The sequence below is a fragment of the Diabrotica virgifera genome, chromosome 4 (assembly GCF_917563875.1).
Source record: "Diabrotica virgifera virgifera chromosome 4, PGI_DIABVI_V3a".
NCBI lineage: Eukaryota > Metazoa > Arthropoda > Insecta > Coleoptera > Chrysomelidae > Diabrotica > Diabrotica virgifera.
Window position 1 is genome coordinate 25,829,028 of NC_065446.1, and position 18,927 is coordinate 25,847,954.

The 18,927-nt window shown below is 32.3% G+C and overlaps 1 protein-coding gene across 4 annotated transcripts in view; it reads right to left on the reverse strand.

Moving 5' to 3' along the window:
* Nucleotides 1-18,927, reverse strand: part of LOC114333004 (homeobox protein prospero) — a 344,648-nt gene that overhangs the window by 24,285 nt on the left and 301,436 nt on the right. For all 4 annotated transcript variants that reach the window (XM_028282811.2, XM_028282816.2, XM_028282813.2 and 1 more), the window contains one exon: nt 15,618-15,799. In XM_028282811.2, coding sequence (XP_028138612.1) covers nt 15,618-15,799 — 182 coding nt within the window. The remainder of the gene's footprint in view (nt 1-15,617; nt 15,800-18,927) is intronic.

Here is an 18,927-nt window from a genome sequence, read left to right on the forward strand (position 1 = left end):
GCACAAAACAGAGAAGAATGAAGAACCCATGGGGAGGCCTTTGTCCAGGAATGGATGCAAACAGGCTGAAGAAGAAGAAGAGTATACTGTATCAGTTTTTAAATCCAAATTTTATGCATAAGCAATCATAATAATCAAACATACGACAAAACAATAGAAAATTGAGAATGTTTAAATGTCATATTCGTCGATAAAATATTAAATGCAACCAAATCATTCCACAGTTCTTTATGAAAAGTCTTTATTGACAAAAATAATGCCCAGATGAAGCAGTTGTTTAAATAAAAGATATAACCGTTGGTTTCCTGGGCCGGAACTTGGCGGTAAAGTTCGTTAAGACGCGTGCCGTCTTAAGACGCTCTGGGAACTTCTTAGAAAGGGTCACGACGAAGGTAAGGTATCTCACCGAAAAGGGAGGGTAAATCAAAAGGCACAGCTGTTAAAATCTTTTGTCTGTTTAACGTCTTTTGCTTTTTAAAAAAGCTCTTGTGTGACTTACCTTGTGAAATTAGATTTCTTTAAAGTCAGTGGCGTTCAGAAAGTAACTCGAAATATTTTATTTTGGTTAAATTTTTAGTTTTTATTTTTACACCGACAAAAATTATATAAATAAATATTAAGAGGATGGGTACGTATTTTCGGCTGCAATGCTATTCAAATTGGGATTTATTTTTTTCGAATCCTGAGAAAACTAATAAATATTTTTGAAAAATTTAAACGCAGAATGAAAGATTACGTTATTAGTGAGGGCCGAAAGTCCCCGAGAACTTCTATAATGTTTATTTTAATAAGTTACAGAAGTGAAAAACTAAGAGAAAATTTAGTGTGATTTTTAATTTCAAATATCTCATTCAAAATAAACTGTTTATTAATTCTAAGGGACTTTCGGCCCTCGGTAATAATTTAGTCTTTCATTCTGCGTTTAAGTTTTTTAAAAGTATTTATTAGTTTTTTCAAGATTCGAAAAAAATGGACACCATGCCCGTGGTAATATTTTCCAAATCTATCTTTGTCTGACAACGCACTCAGTTGAATAGAATATTGTCAGCATATTGTCTGTCAGACACTGACAATCAGTGACAATTTTAAATATTTGACATGGCATCGGGAATATTTTGAGTCGTTGATTAAATAATATTGATATATAGTGTATTTGATAAATAATTGATTTAAGACGTGAACTTAATAAAAAGTTATTTATTGTGTATTATTTGTAGAAGATCCAAGCAGAGAATACATCAGGATAATATATTCTGTGATCTAAGTATTTTGTTGTTAAAGATGTTCAAAATTGTAAGCGTTCCATAGCAACAATATATTATTAAAAATCACTAACACTTTTCCTCTTTTCTCGATTGAGTATTAGTGTTTGTTGTACATATAAATTATTACAATCACTGAATACATAGTTAGTGAAAAAATTATCACATTTATTAACTGAATTAATAATTTGCAATTATACAAATAGCAGTTATCCAAGAACATTCAAAAGCCATCTCTTTAAGTTAATGATGACATTTTCAAGTAGAATGACATTCTAGTAATGTTTACATATCCATACCAGTGTGAATTTTACTAAACAAAATTTGCCGTGTAAAGACAGAAAAAGTAGGGATAGCCGTAAAGTATTTGCGAATTATGTACCCATGGCCTTAATGATTTCGGTATCACTAACAATTTCTTTTTACAAATAGATGGGGAAGACCAAAGCAATACTGAGAAAGGGGTGGTGAAAATATTATTGGATGAGGAAGAGAAAGAGAAAAGATTAATAATTAAAACAACAAAACTAGTCATGTATTGGAAAACCTGGATATCCCAGGATAACTAGCAATCTACCTACCAATCGTATTAGATGTTGCTTATTGAGTAGTTTTTTAGAAAGAAGAATTAGATATTTACTTAAAGGGGTAGGCGCAATATCTTGGTCCAATGCTATTTAAATGCATTATTTTTTTCGAATCCTGAGAAAACTAACAAGTATTTTTAAAAAATTTTAACGCAGAATGAAAGCTAACATTCATTTAAGAACGAATGTGTTTTTATATTTCCACTTATAGTGGAACCAGACTATCCAATTAAAAGCTGATGATTAGACCAGACGACCAGGATGGCATATTATCCTCGCTGTTAGACAACGATTACAGCAACAAAATAAAGAAGAATGCATTGTCAGTACGAAGAAAGCCTGACCAAAAATGGGATAAAAATACGCAACCCAAGGTATGCCGACCATATCGTTATAACTGCAGACTGCAGACACTGTGGAAGTTTTAAAAGAATTGTTCGATCGAGTTACATCCCAAAGTTCTGGTCTCGGGTAAAAGTAGATCAAGTTCAATCCTATAAACAAATACCTAGGCAGCCCGCTTAATGAAAATTGGGACAATACGTAAGAGGTTTGTGCAAGGATCGAAAAGGCCACGGCATAATTTATCAAAATAAAACCAGTTTTGTGTAGTCGCGATCTTAATACGACGCTATCAACTTAGATGCTGCGCTGCTACATATTGAGCATTTTGATTAATGGCGTGGAAGCTTGGACTGTTACTAGCGCGTTACTGTGTAAATAAACTGCCCTTGAGATGTAGTGTTATTGTAGAATGCTTGCAACATCATGGATGGACAGAGTGACTATCGAAGAAGTACTTCTAAGATTAGTTAAGAAACAGGGAGTTTTATTTACTATAAAATACGCAAGCTCAAATTTTTTGGCTAGATCTTCTTCTTCTTCTTTCTCATAATCCTCAGTGCCCTTCAGGGCGTCGGATGTCGGGTTCCGCCTTTTATCCACTTCTTCCAATTGCTTCTATTGGTGGCCAGGTTCTTCATATCCCTCATACTGATGTGTCTCCTTTCACCTATATCTTGGATCTGGTCCATCCATGTCTTCCTCGGCCTTCCCTTTTTTCTTTTGTTTCCCATTTTGGCTTCATGTACAGTAGGAAAAATGAAAGAATACCCATGAACGAACATATAAAACACGCTGTATTTTCCTGTCAAGGTGTAACACAAAAAATTGGCCAGCGCAAGTACATGTAATAATTAATGTTACATGTACTTGCACTGGACAATTTTCTTTGTGACACAGTGACAGGAAAATACAGGGTGTTTTATATGTTCGTTCATGGGTATTCTTTCATTTTTCCGACTGTACCTTCTTTGTAAGTATATTTTGCTCCATTCGTTGTATGTGTCCAAACCAGCTTAATTGTTTGTTTTCGATCTTCCTAATTATCGGTTCTTGTTCCAGCTCTCTTCTTATATCTTCATTTCTGAATCTGTCAAACTTCGTAACTCCGGCTATTCTTCTCATGTATTTCATCTCGGTCGCGTTTATCATTGATTCATGTTTCTTTTGGACAATCCTGGCTAGATCTTAAGAAATTATAAATACAAATTGGTAAAATTAATAACAAATGGAAAGATCTGAGGAAAGAGAGCTCAAGGTTGTAAGCGCCGTTCCTTTTTTTTTGGATTGAGGTGGAACGCTCTTACAGACTAGGGAAAGTGTTCCTAGTGCTGTTGGACTCGGACAGGAGAAGAGAACACGCTGGGGCTCACAGACCAGAGTATGGTCGATGCGTCCTGCGTGCTCCCCATAACCAGCCGCCTATTAACTAAAACCACCCCCTCTTCCGACCCGGAATATCCCTGGACGTGTTCTTTAGAGAACGATACATGGGAATATTCCGCGCTGTCTAGGATGTAAGTTAGAAATATGTGTGTCCTATTCGTCTGCCTGAGAGCGGCAGGAACAGCTGGAGGTTCTTTTCCTGAAGTGGAAAGTGGGCTAAGCGTCTATCGGGAAGCGATAGGGCTTAGGTGGATCAAGGATCAAGATTGGGTCATTAACTAGGATCGAAAGCGATTTTTCTATTTATAAGCGCGGTTCCTGGTTAAAGAATTTTAGACAATGGCATGGAGTCAGCACCAGGACTTTCTTTAGAAAAGCTCTTTCTTTAGGACAAGGTACTTGTTGTAACAGGGGTAAGAAGTAACACGGCTTTTTCATAGGTTGTTTTGCCGTTTTTAACTAATTTAGATTTATAATTAATTTAGAGACAATATAAAAGAAAATCAGAAAGCGCTACTCAAAGCCAGGAAGTAAAGTCTACGAGTTAGTTTCAGCGGAAGTTTTAGATAATCAATGTAGCACAAGGCAAGCAATACTTTCCGGAAGTAAAACTTTCGGACTGTGTCATGTATTTGACAGAGTCTACAAGTGGACTATACTAAACCAGGGATAGTTTTTACAGCCGAAGAAGAAAGTAAAATGGCTTCGTATATTCTGAAGGGTGCCGAAATATATTTTGGATTAATTCCCATGGAGATGCGAAAACTTGCTTACCAATGTTTAATGTGCCGTGAAACTCAGTGCTAAGCAACTTCCTTCTTCTTGGTATCAAAATTATACAGTTGGTCCAGATTTGGTCCAAAATTTTATGCGTAGAAATCTACATTTATATTTAAGAACATTGGAAGCCACTTTACTAAGTCGGATCTTTCAACAGGATCAACGTTGGTATTTTCTTCGAAATATACCAAAAAATTGGAATTTTCCTACTGTTACAACTGACCCCAATAGGTATTACAACTAGTCCCAAGTGCCTGGTAAGTTGTAATAATGCACTTTTTTTGGTAAAATGCAAGTTGATTAATAAATACCAGTCTTTTTAACATTTCTTCAGTTCAATTTTATTCAGAAAGAGTTAAACTAGCGTTTAGTGTTTAATTAATGATAACTGGGAAAATAGCTGCCAAGATATATTTGATTTTATAAAAATTGTTACAACCAGCTCCCTGCTCCCCTACTTTTAATTATATTTTTTTAGGAAATTTAACGAAAATGCAAATAATTAGATTCAGTCTAAGCAAAAGACTACGTATATATGTTTAGATTTGGTAATTCCTTATTTTCAGATCGAATCTATTAGCAATCAATATGCAGCGATTAAACGAAGACTGTTAATTAGATATTAACCAGATAAGTTATAAATGAATTGCCAATTAAAAACCTTACATTAATTTTCATTTAGATCTAGTCTCCGATCGTGTATGATGTAAGAAACATGGAAATCTATTTTCGTCGTTGTAAATAAATCAAGGTGTGTTGCTTTGATTAAAAATTAACCAAAGTCCATTTGAGGCAAATTAAGTGACCGGAAGTAATTTAGTGGGGGTAATAGTGGGGTACACCTTCTCTCTACTCCCATTCCGTATATAAAATCAGAGGAGGTACAATCTTGCCGCACGGCAGTATCAATAATTAATTAATTGCCGTTAATTAGTGAGCATCGATTTGGGCCTCAGAAATTGATAATTGAACAGTATTTTCAAGAAAAATGCGTATATAGTCTTTAAGCAAAATCTTTATTAGACACATATCTATAAAGGTATACGATAGGTTGTCTTTTAGTATTGGATATAGCCATAAAAACAAACAATAAATAGACTTTAAGTACTTTATTGCTTTTCAAAATATGTCCCACCAAGATCGATACACTTTTGCATACGTTCAAACCAATTGTTCAACCAAAATAACCACGTTTTTAGACGGTTTTTCGTTAATAACTCAAAAATAAGTATTTTATCGAAAAAAAACATTCTTAGCAAAAATATAGCCTAGCAAAAACTTGAAAGTGGTGTATACCTTAGGTCTCTATACCTAGTAACAGCAGAGTTATAGCCAATAAAGAATAGGTTCATATTCGTCAAATTCCAAATCGAATATTTTAACCTCAAATAACCAAAAAACGAAGAACGTTTTCAGGAAAACTTATTACAACTTTTAGTGTTTAAAAATCTTTATTTTCGTTCTATAAAAAAAATTATAGCATCAAAAGTAAACCAGTTACCTATAGTAATACCTAATAGTAAACCTAATTAGCATCTTAAATGAACTTAATCGTTACAGCTTCACAAGTTTCACAACTCATGTTTGTATTTTTTATGTGATCTATAAGTTTCGTCGGTTTGAGGTCCTTATTTTTAAAAGGGCTGTAGTTAAAAGGGCTTGAACGAGTCACTAATCACAAGTGTATGCAAATGTAGAAACATAAATCTTAACCAATTTTTGTCTTACAGAAAAACAAAAAACACAAAATATTCAGAAAAGCAAAGCCGACATTTTTTATTTTTCGAGATTTTTGGTATCTCTAACAATTTTTAAGTTACTTTGAAAAAAAGCATTTTTTTCAAAATTAAAAATTTTAAAAATATTACTTTAAAACCAATTTTTTTCCAAAATGAACAATTTGAATCGATGAAACTTACAGATCGTATAAACACATAAGTAAAGTAACTTGTGAAGCGGTAACGATTAATTTTATTTAAGTTGCTAATTAGGGGATGATCTTCCCGATTTTATTTTGCCAAAACAAAGGGACCAACTTTATTTTGAGCGTAACTTGCTTAGATTTGACGCTAGAAACCTTTTTTAAAAACAGAAATAAAGATTTTTTTAAACACTTTAAAAAAGTTGAAATGAGTTTTTCCCAAAAAGTGCTTTATTTTTTAGATACTTCACGTAGAAATATTCTGTTTGGAATTCGGCGAATATAAACCTATTTTTCATTAGCTATAACTCTGGTTCTACTAGGTCTAGACCTTTGCATACACCATTTTTTTTTTTTAATTTTTCAGACTAAATGTTTTCTAAGAACGTTTTTTTTACAAAATACTTACTTTTTGAATTATTTGCGAAAACCCGTCTAAAAACGTGGTTATTTTGTTGAAAAATGAACATATTTACTCGCAAATAACTCGAAAAGTATTGACTTGACGAAAAATCTCTATAGAACAAAAGTTGCCTAAAATTAGCCAGTTTATCCATTTCCGGAATTATTTTCGACATTTATTTTTTCACCCCTACAGGGGGTGAAAATCACCCCCAGGGCAAAAGCACACATCGGCACGATATCACTTTTTTTCTATGATATATTAGCTACGCATATGCCAAATTGCATGTCAATCCAAGCGATTCTTTAAAATTTACAGCAAAAACCGTGAAATAATGTACTATGACAATTTATAGTCAATATTATTTTGAACTTATTTCCATGTTCTATTATTGCTATAATACATTTAAAACTTATTTATAACTTTAACTATTTAAAATACTATTTAAAACAAAATATTGTTTTTATTCTACATGCACCTACGTTAAGCCTACCAACTGAGGCAAACGTGAACTAAAGTCTATTTAATATAAATGACATGTTTCTTCTTTCCTTTATATAATAATGTACATTCTTTTTATGATTTTCCAACATTATTTCCATTTGAAAAAATATTCAAAGGTTTTTAATAAACTCCAGTAAAAAGATCCTACCCGTGTGAGAGTGGAATGTGTGTACGAATATTTCTTAAAAACTAATTAGTATTCTTACAAGACTAACAGAATGAGTTGAAAAATTACTCGTTAGAAGTCTTAACGATGTTGACAACTGCATTATGTTTAACGACTCATTATATATGTGGAAGTTAACAAGCTAACTGAGATAACAACTGAGCTAAAGTAATGAAAAAACATCCCTGGATATAAAGAAAAAGGCCTACCCCACTAATTAGTCTCAAGACCTTAATTGAATGATTTTTAATTAAGTGGTGAATTACGTTAACGTCGAGGGAAATTTCAAATTATTAAGGTTCTACATAAAAACTGTAAAATAAGCTGCTAATTACCGTAGTTAGTGGATTTAAAAGTTGTTAACATGTGGAGTTTTTAATATGTAAATTTTATGATGAAAACTAAAGCAAAATTATTGGATTTAGAGTTGACATCAGATATTTTTTATATTTTTTTAGCATTTATAAGTTTGCAGCAATGTATGGTTTTCCTCTTTAATATAAAATACACCAATTTGGTATATTCGTTATCAACCCCCTTTATGGGGTTATTCCCCCTTTATGGGTTTCATCTATTCCATATTCTTCTTCTTGTGGCGCTGTCTCCTTTAATGGAGGATAGCGACTACACTGGCAAATCTGCCTCTGTCCAATACGGCTCTAAACAAAGATGTTAAATCAAGGCCGGTTCAGTCTCTGATATTTCTAAGCCAAGAAATCTGGGGCCTACCGGGACCCAATTTTCCTTTAATCTTACCCTGGATGATCAGTTGCGCGGGGCGGTACTTTTTTGTGTTTACTTTGTTGTGTTTATTGGAATTTATAACTTGTAGGTATAGTCCAAGTAATGAAGCTTAAAATAGGACAAAACCTCGTAATTTTTACAGAATAGATCGATTTGCTTGAAAATTTGAGAATAAGTAGTGGATAGTCCAAGGATCAAAATCTATATGATGCCGAAAGGGGGGTGGTTGCCACCCCATCTAGAGGGTGGACATTTTTATTATATTTTGACCGCAAGAGTTGGTAAAAACATTCATTATAAGCAAAAAACGTTCTATATATTTTAAATTAATAGTTTTCGATTTATTCGCTATTGAAAGTCTTAGTTTTATATAGAAAAAAATCAATGTATTTAATCAGTTTTCTGCTAATAACTCAATGAGTTTTGGTTTTATCAAAACAACTTTACTTAACAAAATTGTACCTTTTGAAAAAATAAACAAAACCGTTTTTTTTTTTATTTTCTTTAAGATCAATAGTAATCGAGCTATACTTTATTATGTTGGCTCTTCTTCGTCAAATGCTAAATATTGTAGTTTCAAAATCAAAGGACGGAAAACTATGCATTTTTCGAGGATAACTTGTTGAAACTAAATTAAAGTATTTAAAAATATGTATCTCCAGAAATAAAATCTCTAGCTAAAAAAATTAAGTGACTTATAATGAAAAGAATGTCAATCTCTATTTTTTTTCAGCAAAAAGTGATCGTAAACAACCCCCTAATCACCACCCTAATTAAAATTTGTTATTGACCTGATTTGGTTGGTTTTCTTGATTTATGTATTGTTAATAGGTTCTAGAAGTTTGATCGGCTTAGAATGATCAGTTTTTAAAAAAATTGAGTTAAAAGCGAATAACGAGTTTTTGTAGTTTGGTAAAAAATGCCATTTTCTTCAGAATAGAAAGATTAGCATCGGAGATACGAAAAAGTATTTAAATATGAAATTGTAGCTTATTTAATTCCCAAGAAATTGGTTTGCAAAAATTTTTTTACAGCAAAAATTGAGTGAGCTATTGACAATTAAAACTTGTAATATCATGCAAAAACCACCTTAACAATCCTTTCAATGCCACCTCTTTTTGTGACTAAGAAGTTTAAAAGGATTTAATATTAATAGCCTCATATATCTTGTAAAAACGTACAAAATTCTTTTTTAACAAACTTTCTAAGATAAAAAATAAAAAAGTTACGATTAAAAAATCAATATATTTTTTTGAAAAAAAAAAGGAGAAAATCAATTGGAAGCAGAATAATGTAAGTTAGCGGTATTTTTAGTCATTGGCCTTATTTATTCTTCTTTATTTATGTCTTAATAATAGATTCTAGAAGATTGACTGGCTTAAAATGATTAGTTTTTAAAAAAACTGAAGTTTAAAGCGAATAACGAATGTTTGCAATTTGGTAAAAAATGTCATTTTCTTCAGGATAGAAAGATTAGCATCAGAGATACGAAAAAATGTTTAAATAGGAAATTGTAGGTTATTTAATTCCCAAGAACTTGGTTTGATAAAATTTGTTCTACGGCAAAAATTGAGTGAATCGTAAATGAGTATACCATCGAAAAACATTGATTTTTTAGATATAAAACTAACACTTTCGATAAGCGAATAAATCAAAAACTATTAATTCTATCAAAAAAATGTAAAGAACATTTTTTTCCTTAGAATGAATGTTTTTATTAATAAACTTTTGCGGTCAAAATATAATAAATAATTTCCACCCCCCTCCCCGAGATGGGGTGGCAACCACCCCCATGGTAAAAACGCCTGTCGGCATCATATAGATTTTGTTCCATGGACTGTCCACTACTTATTCTCATATTTTCAAGCAAATTGATCCATTTTGTAAACAAATTTGAGGTAAAAAGCTTTGGTTCCTGGACTAGTACCTACTGTGTTGTAACTTTATAAAATACGTCCAGTGGTAATAGCCATTTTCTAATTATTGCACTGACAGTACATACCAATGATATTACATATCTACGTACGTTTCACTTAGTGTTTTGATTAACTTGTTTGCAAATGAATCATGATGCTTGTGCAAAGATATAATGGAACAACTATATCAAAATAATTTTCTAGAGCATGCATTTTTGCCAAAGACAAAATTTTTGTACCTATAGTGTTTTATTTACAATTTGCACGTCTTTTACCACATTGCGTTTGATAAAAACGAGACGAAATGAGAAAATCTGATTCTCGGCATCACTAGCAATCCCCCTTTAATTACCAACCGGTAATTAACTTTTACTACTTCAATTGAGAGTGCAATAAAAAGTTCAATAGTTTGAAGTATTAGAAATGTTCGGGGGTAGGTATATACCTAGGTATCGATCCCGAGTCAAGGCAAGTAAAAACGTTTTGGTATCTGATAAGGGCTTACAACAACGCAAAGTAATTTCTATATTCTTTCATTACCAAATTGGATAGATTAAAGCATGATATTGAAAATACTTATCTTATCGAGTTAGACACATCTGTTTAAACAGACTAGAATAAAGTCGTGTTGGGTGTATAAGCAATTATTCGCTGCGACTTATCTCTCCATTTTCAGAAATTTGTTTGCTGATCATTAGCGTCATACTGAAATATATAAGATTACGGAAAGCTTCAGTATCATTTTTGTTATCTAAGCTTTTTGATTGAACCTGTTGCCATGAGAAATACACAATATTTGCTGAACTTTTATTGATTTTCTGATAACGATGAAAGTTCTTTTAAATATACACAAATAAGTGGATGAAATATAACGACATTCACTATTTTATTTTATAACTTAATCATAGTTTCTATGGACTTGCTTTTTCTTCTTCTTCTTTCTGTACCTTGTCGGAGTATCAATAGTTGGCAATAAAAACTTTATTTACGTCGGTTAGAAACAAATTAGAAGATGCTTCTAGTTCTTGAATTTTTTTCCCAACGACCTCTCTGAATGTGTTATTACGTGTCCAAAAGATTTAAAATTTCGAATTTTTATTGTGTTTGTCTTTATTCTTTTGTGCCCTTTTTTTTCTTAAAACTCTCTAAAACTATTTCATATCGTATTCGATCAACCCAATTTATCCGTAGCATTCATTGGCAGATCTAATCTCAAAAGCCTCCAATTTTTTCAGCAGTAAACAAGTATATTTAGTAGTGGATAAGTATATGTAGTGGATAGTTATTGTTAAAGCAGCGCCCAAATAAGTGATATCGTTGACTCTTTCTAACTTTCTAACTTTATTCGAATTGCAGCTGATGCGTTCATTGATTGTAAGTGATTGTACGTTTTGCTGACAAGCATAAGTTTTGTTTTAGAAATATTAATGTTTTGCTTATATTTGTCACCTGCTCGAATCAACCTGTGTATAAGTCGTTGCACCTCTTTTTCATTAGATGCAATTAGTACCGCATCGCTTGTGTACCGAGATTGTTGATATTAATTCCGTTGATTTTATTGCCTGTCTCTTCATCTAAGGCTCCTTTGAAGATCAAGAATCCAATCAAAAGCCTTCTCGAAGTCAATAAAACACATATATAGCAATTGTTCTGTATTCTTTGAACCACCACCTGCGGACTAAATAATGCTTCTCCCGTTCCAAGAATATTTCTAAAACCAAACTGTGACTTGTTTAGTTGTATGTACTTCTAATTTGTTATACATTCTCGTGTGCGGCATTATGAAGATCAGTACGTGGCTCATCAAACTGATGCTGCGACGATCGCTACATTGTTTATATTTTTTGGTATCATTACAGGAGTAAGAAACTCTGTTGGTATATGCCCTGTTTCGTATATTTTATCGTAAAGAGGTTTAGAAGAGAATATATTTACCTTTCAGACAACAGGAGCCTTAGACCAGTTTGAAGTGGTTAACGAGTTCAATTATCTAGGATCCTACATCAGTAATACAGGATCTTGTGAAACAGAAATACGTAGGAGAATAGGAATGGCCAAAATCGCTATGACTCGATTATCGAAAATCTGGAAAGATCGCTCCTTGTCGAAGAACACCAAAATAAGATTAGTACGTGGCTTAATTTTTCCCATATTTAATTACGGATCCGAAACATGGACAATGAAATCGGACGACAGAAAAAGGATTGACGCCTTTGAAATGTGATGCTGGAGAAGAATGTTTCGGATCTCATTGACAGAACTCAAAACAAATCACTCAATCCTCCAAGAGCTTAATATTCAGACTCGACTTTCCTCTATTTGCCTCTCCACCGTCTTAAAATTTTTCGGCCATATTGCAAGACGAAGTGATGATAATCTTGAGAATCTTATAATTTCGGGAAACGTTGAAGGGCGCAGAAGTAGAGGTCGCTCACCTACTCGATGGACGGATCAAGTACAGAAAGCCAGTGGAAAAACATTCTCTGAATCCATGAGGGAAGTTCAGGACAGAAGCCGATGGAAAGAGATAGTTGCTCGTATTATAGGGAATCACGACTGAGGAGGAGGAGGATATTTACCTTTAGATAGTTTGATTATTTCGCTGGGAATGTAATCTGGTTTGATTGCTTACCTATTATTTGCTAGTATTATAGCTCTTTTATTTTCATCCAGGGTTATGTTTGGCCCAGTCGATAGATTTTCCATTTCTATTCTTTCGTCATCAAACTGTTCCTTAATATATTCCTTTCATCTTGTCTTGTTCGTTAACGATTATATTTCCTTGTTTGTCAAGTGGACTATGTACTTGGAGTTGACGTATATGGTCCAGTTATATTTTGTATCATTTTGTACATACTAAACGTGTTATTCTTTGTCTACAGTCTACAGTTCTTCTATTTCAAGACCTTTGCTGCTGTATCATTTTTATTTTGCATGTCGGATTTTCCTTCAGACTTCTTTATCGGTTTTGTAGTATTTTTTAGTGTTTTTATATTTTTTATGTTTTCAATTAGACTCACGATTTCATGAGTCATTTATTGTTTTTTTGCGTTTATTAAAAGTTTTATAAGTATTGGTTGTTTCTGGCATAATGGATTTAATGCGATTTCAGTGGTTTTCGACGTTATGTCTTTTCTCCGATTTTGCGAATTTATTTTCTATCTCATGTATAATTTCATGGTTATTATTTCGATTACAGAATACAGTCAGTGTTAGTGTTATACGGGGTTAATAGTGAAAATAGTGCGTTCGTTAAAGTTATAGGTAGAAGGCACCATGTAGAGCAAAAATGTCTTATAACATTTTTTCTAAATTCAACCGTTTGGCCAAAAAACCAAAATACATTTTGGTGTACAAATTGAAATCTGACAACTATGTATACAAAAATCTAAACATAGACAATCACAATTCAAAAATAGTTGCAGCATTAGCCTTTAGTATTTACATTAAACCCTGTCTTTATCCTAAACAAACAAACAAATTCTTGTTTTGTTATTTTCAAAAATGGGGTGGTATAATTATTTTGGCATAAAGGGTAGGTAGAGGTACCGTTATTTGGGATGGCACTAATTTGAATATTATATTTGAAATTTCTTCCTAAGCCATGCTTTAGCATAATAATTTCAATGCTCAGTAATAAAATGTCAATGTTAGTAACCAATCACTAATTTAAATACGGTTCTTAGACCATTTTTAGATGCGCCGTATTATGCAAATCAGTGCCTTCTCAAATGACGGGACCTCTATATTATAACTGAAACGATACAGAGTTGTCTGTAAAAGTAGTGTTACTGGGATAGTATCTTACAAAGCGTGAGTAAAAGAACATCTCTAGCTAAAAAGCTTAAATAATATTTGCAAAAAATGTAGGGGTAGCCACCATCCCTCGTTTTTATTTTCTTCGAAAAATCAGAACGAGGGGACATATTATCGATTCTTAGTGCCTTCCCTAACAATAAAAACTCTTAGGGAAGGTTGTGCATTGTGCACAATAACTACGTAATTTAGGGTGAGTGAAACTATCACATCCGTATCTGGTATAGGAAACAGCAATATAACACTATCTAAAGCGAGAAATATTTTCAATAGTGAAGAGAGGAACAAATATAACAAAATAAAACATAGCAAAAAATTCAAAGAGCGGCGAAAATTAGGTATAATATGCATATATAAACAAGACATAGAAATAAGATAACTCTAAAAACAATATATTATTCCATATCAAAATTTAAACAGTACAAATTTTTTAATACGAATTCAAAACTTAGAAAGTTACCAAAGGCTTTTAAGGCTTTTAATGTGTATTAAAAAAGTGTTAAATAAACCAGAAAGGGACCAGCATACAAAAGTTAATAAAGTAGCAGGTTGCTTAAACAACATAATAATATGGAGAAATAAGCATAAGAAACACAAGTACAAGTAGGATAAAAAATATTAGAAACAGCAAATATGAAAAAAGGAGTAAAAACATTAAAAGTGTAAAATAAATCGGAACACATCTGTACAAAAAATAAAAATAAACTATAATACCATATAACATTTGGTGTGACTGTTTGAAAGATACCGAAGATTGAACCGGAACTTTGCTTATGAAGAAGAATCAACGAGAAGAAGAAAAAACTAAAGAACATACCTAGTATAGTAAACTCGAGGTGGAAACTAAATGAGATAAAACATCTCTGTTTTCTCTGTGGTTTCCTCTGCGATATTGCGGAATCTGCGTGTTGATCTGTTTTAGTGTCAACAAATAAAAAAAATTGAAGAATTGAAATATTTTATATGTGTTGTTAAAGAAAAATGATTAGATCAAATGTTGTTGATTGAAAAATCAACAACAATAAAGACAAAGATTTCAGTTCTTGTTGAGGTTTACCACTCACGGCCTCTCTCTAGCTTCGTATATATAGCAGCACCAGGTATCTAGTCTAAGAGACTCATTAACATTCAGCTCAGCAGGGTGCTATTGTTCAAGATATGAAATTACGGTAACAAGGGATCATTTAATAAAACAGGTAGATCACTTGTTTATGGAATTGCACATCTAGAACAGTAGCACCCCGCTGAACACTGGTAGACGCCATCATTTACTACATATTTGTTATGCTATACAACATAGGGAAAGAATAAAACAACCAACAAGTACAACAAACTTTTAAAAATCATGGGGAAGGGTATGTACTCAATTTTACCTTTGTTCTGTTTTAAATTAAGCTCAAAATTAATTAAATAATTTTATTGTAGTAAATAGACGTTCTCACAAACAATTTATTTTACAACTTACGATTGGTTTCGCTGTCTATACTTTGCACAGCATCTTCTTAATTCTACTTTAACGGGACCTGTCTATACTTTGCACAGCATCTTCAGGTCCCGTTAAAGTAGAATTAAGAAGATGCTGTGCAAAGTATAGACAGCGAAACCGGTCGTTATTTGCAAAATAAATTGTTTGTGAGAATGTCTCTCTTTTTCTTTACTACAATAGTATACTACACACACATGCAACCCATTCATTATTTAATTAATTTTACCTATTTCAAATTTTTATATATGTATTTACATTTTAAAAAAATATAATAATGGTCGTCAAGAAATTCTTAAAAACTCACCTGAAATTGGAAAACCACTTCACCAACTGGGCAGTGTTGTTTTTATTGAATTTGATGTCGGGGAAGTACATTTTGAGGACCGCTGAACTTGGATACCTCACCCAGAAGAACATCAATTTCGCTTTCCTGAGATGCATCGGAGTTAATGTTGACGAGTGCTCAGGAGTTAAGGAAATACCGGGCTATAAGTGCGGAAAAAGAATCTTTCACAAAACTAATTTTTTATTAAACAAATAATATTTAAATGATAGATCTATCAAAATATAATATATATTACCACTTCTATATATAAATATATTATCTATTGCTATTAGTTTATATGTACTTTGTTCTTTTAGGTACACAAATATCAAAATTATATAGGTTTAAAATGTTTTAAACCTCAAAAAAAATAAGCACAATGTTTAAACCTATGACCAAGGAAGGCACAGAGTACTGAATTTTTTTCTAGTTAAACAAAAATCCACCCGTAGTTATTAGCAGGGGATTAGCGAATTTAGTAAATTAAAATAAATTCAGCTTCAGGGCTTGAGGGAGGCCTATGTCCAGTAGTGGACTCGATTGGCTGAATGATGATAATTATTACTGTAATCGTGTAAAGATACAAATGATCGAAATGGACAAAAAAAGATAAAGCTGACTAACTGACTGAATGAAGATAATCACAAATTTCACAGTTTTTTTCCATAGATTCGCTTCGGACTCATTTAGACTAATACATAAAGTTTAAAATCGCCGATTCTGTATTGAGCTGAATATATTATTACAACTGAAAGGAGTAGAATTTAATCTTCCACATTTGTAAGTCTTCCTTTACAACCTCCGACTTAGGGTTAAGTTTTTCAGTAAGGTATCCGAATGAAATCCAAATAAAACCTTATTAGAATCCTTACTATTTTATCAAGTTGGAAACTAAAAGAAATTTCACTTATACGTCAGCAGTAGTTGAAAACTAAGTTATCATGGATGTAAATATATGTCATTTAACTTCTAGAACTACACATATTAGCAGCAGTGGCGTACAGAAACAAAGGACTCAAAATAAAGTGTATGTACGTCAAAACATAATCGCTAAGAACCAAGTGAATATTTCTTTAAAAATAATAGTAATAAGCAGCCACTCGAAACAGCAAATACTGACCAAAACTAAAGATTAACATTAGATAAAGATCATTATAAGAATGAAGTCTGAAATGTGCTAGAATTAAATAGAAACTTTATAGAAAGAAATTTTATATATGTGTTACCGGCCAAACCCGATTTCAGGACAAACTAGTTTGGCCAAGGCCAAACTAGTCTGTCCTGAACGCGTTAGGATAAATTAGTTTGTCCTAAACGCGATAGGATAAACTAGTTTGGACTAGGCCAAACACTTCAGCACACATTTCTAGTACGGCCTAGTATAAACATTATAGTGTATCTGCAAAGCCAAAAATGAAAGCCAATTGGCTCTGAAATATCGTTAAGGGTTTCAGCGACGAGAGGTTCAGTTGGATAAGGACATGATTGTGTCAAATGTAACTGCAACAAAAACTGTTCCACAAACAGATGCAAGAGCAAGAAGGCAATGATAATCCGCAATTCTAGGTGTCACAAACACTCCATGGAAAAATAAATATTTTTTATAATTGAGCTATAATAACTGCTCTTATAAAAAATATTGATTATTTTTTATAATATGATTGTTTATATTACCAATTTCCATTAATTTTAACGACGAGTCATTATCTTTTAATAAAAATGGTATTTTCTAATTATTCAGTTTATCTATTTATTTTGGTTTTGTAGGTAGGTATATTATAAAGGCCTTACTAGTTTATCCTGAAGTGTCCGTATTATTATCAGGATAAACTAGTTTGGCCTAGGCCAAACTAGTTTATCCTATCGCGTTTAGGACAAACTAGTTTGGCCTAGGCCAAACTAGTTTATCCTAACGCGTTCAGGACAAATTAGTTTGGCCTAGGCCAAACTAGTTTGTCCTGAAATCGGGTTTGGCCGATAACATATGCACTGATAGCTCTTGGGCTCACTTACAATGTCCATTCGAAAGACATATTATGCCAGGTTATTTTTTATTTTGCTCAGCGTTTTCAATACTCAATAAAGCCGTATGATTCTTACAGTCACATATACTTAATTTAAAGACAGACGACATTTTTTACGAATTGTTTCACAAATTTTAAAACAAAAGTGAGTCTACTAAATGTATTATGAAATGTAATAAGAAGAAGAAGAAGACCTAATAAAAAACAAACACATTTCAATGACTAGAGTCGTTGAAAATCTATTAGGGAATAGACAAGAAAAATGACATGGAAAAGAAATAAAGAAGCAGAACAAGAAGACATCATAGTGTGAAAACGATGGGACTGTTGGAAAGACATTGAAAAGCTATATGATATATGCTATAGTATAAAATATGTAATATATGCATATTACATATTTTCATTCATTCTATATAAAAACCAGAGTAAAATTAACTGAAACAAAGCAATGCTAAGATATAACTGAATTAACTAGTCAAGAAATTTCCAAAAATATATCAAAAATATTAATATTGGTAAGACAGAGAAGAAAAATGTAGAAAGATCACTTCTTGTAGAATTCTCAATATTAATATTATGCTATACATATAATCTTGGAGATTACCAACAAATTGGAATGAAAGCTGGATATTACTGGGAAACTGAGTATATAGAAGAGAAATTGTAAATGTTAACAAGCAATGTTAACACATACATTTAACACTGAGATGAAATCAAGAATTTACAACGCCAGTGTAAGACCAATAATGACGTATGCATTAGAATCAAGACCCGATACAGCCACAACACAAAGACTACTAGAAACGGCAGAAATGAGTGTACTAAGAAATGTTAAATTTGATATTTTTATCAAAATCCACTGCCGCAAAATTGATTAAAAGAAGTAGATATTTCAAAAATAGAATTTATTTTCCCTTTACGCACAACTACAAAAATAATGAATCTAGCAACTTGGACAACCGACGTCACTGTCTTTAATGAATACTTGATTGGCTACCATATGTCTTAATACTTATGTGAGAACGAGGTGAAGTTAGACATATGTTCGGAAGAAAAAGAATCAGTAATAAAGTTTGAATTATCGGGTATCGTTTACCGCTTTATCAATAATTTGCTGATAAGTAAAATTTTACATTCTTATTCTACAAGAAGTAGTAGTTATCGTTGTACTTTTTGCTATACTTTTGATTGCTTTGTGCTTATTATTGATATGTTTTTGTCTCTCAACTATACGTGTAGGAGGATTACTAACTAATATTTTTTTC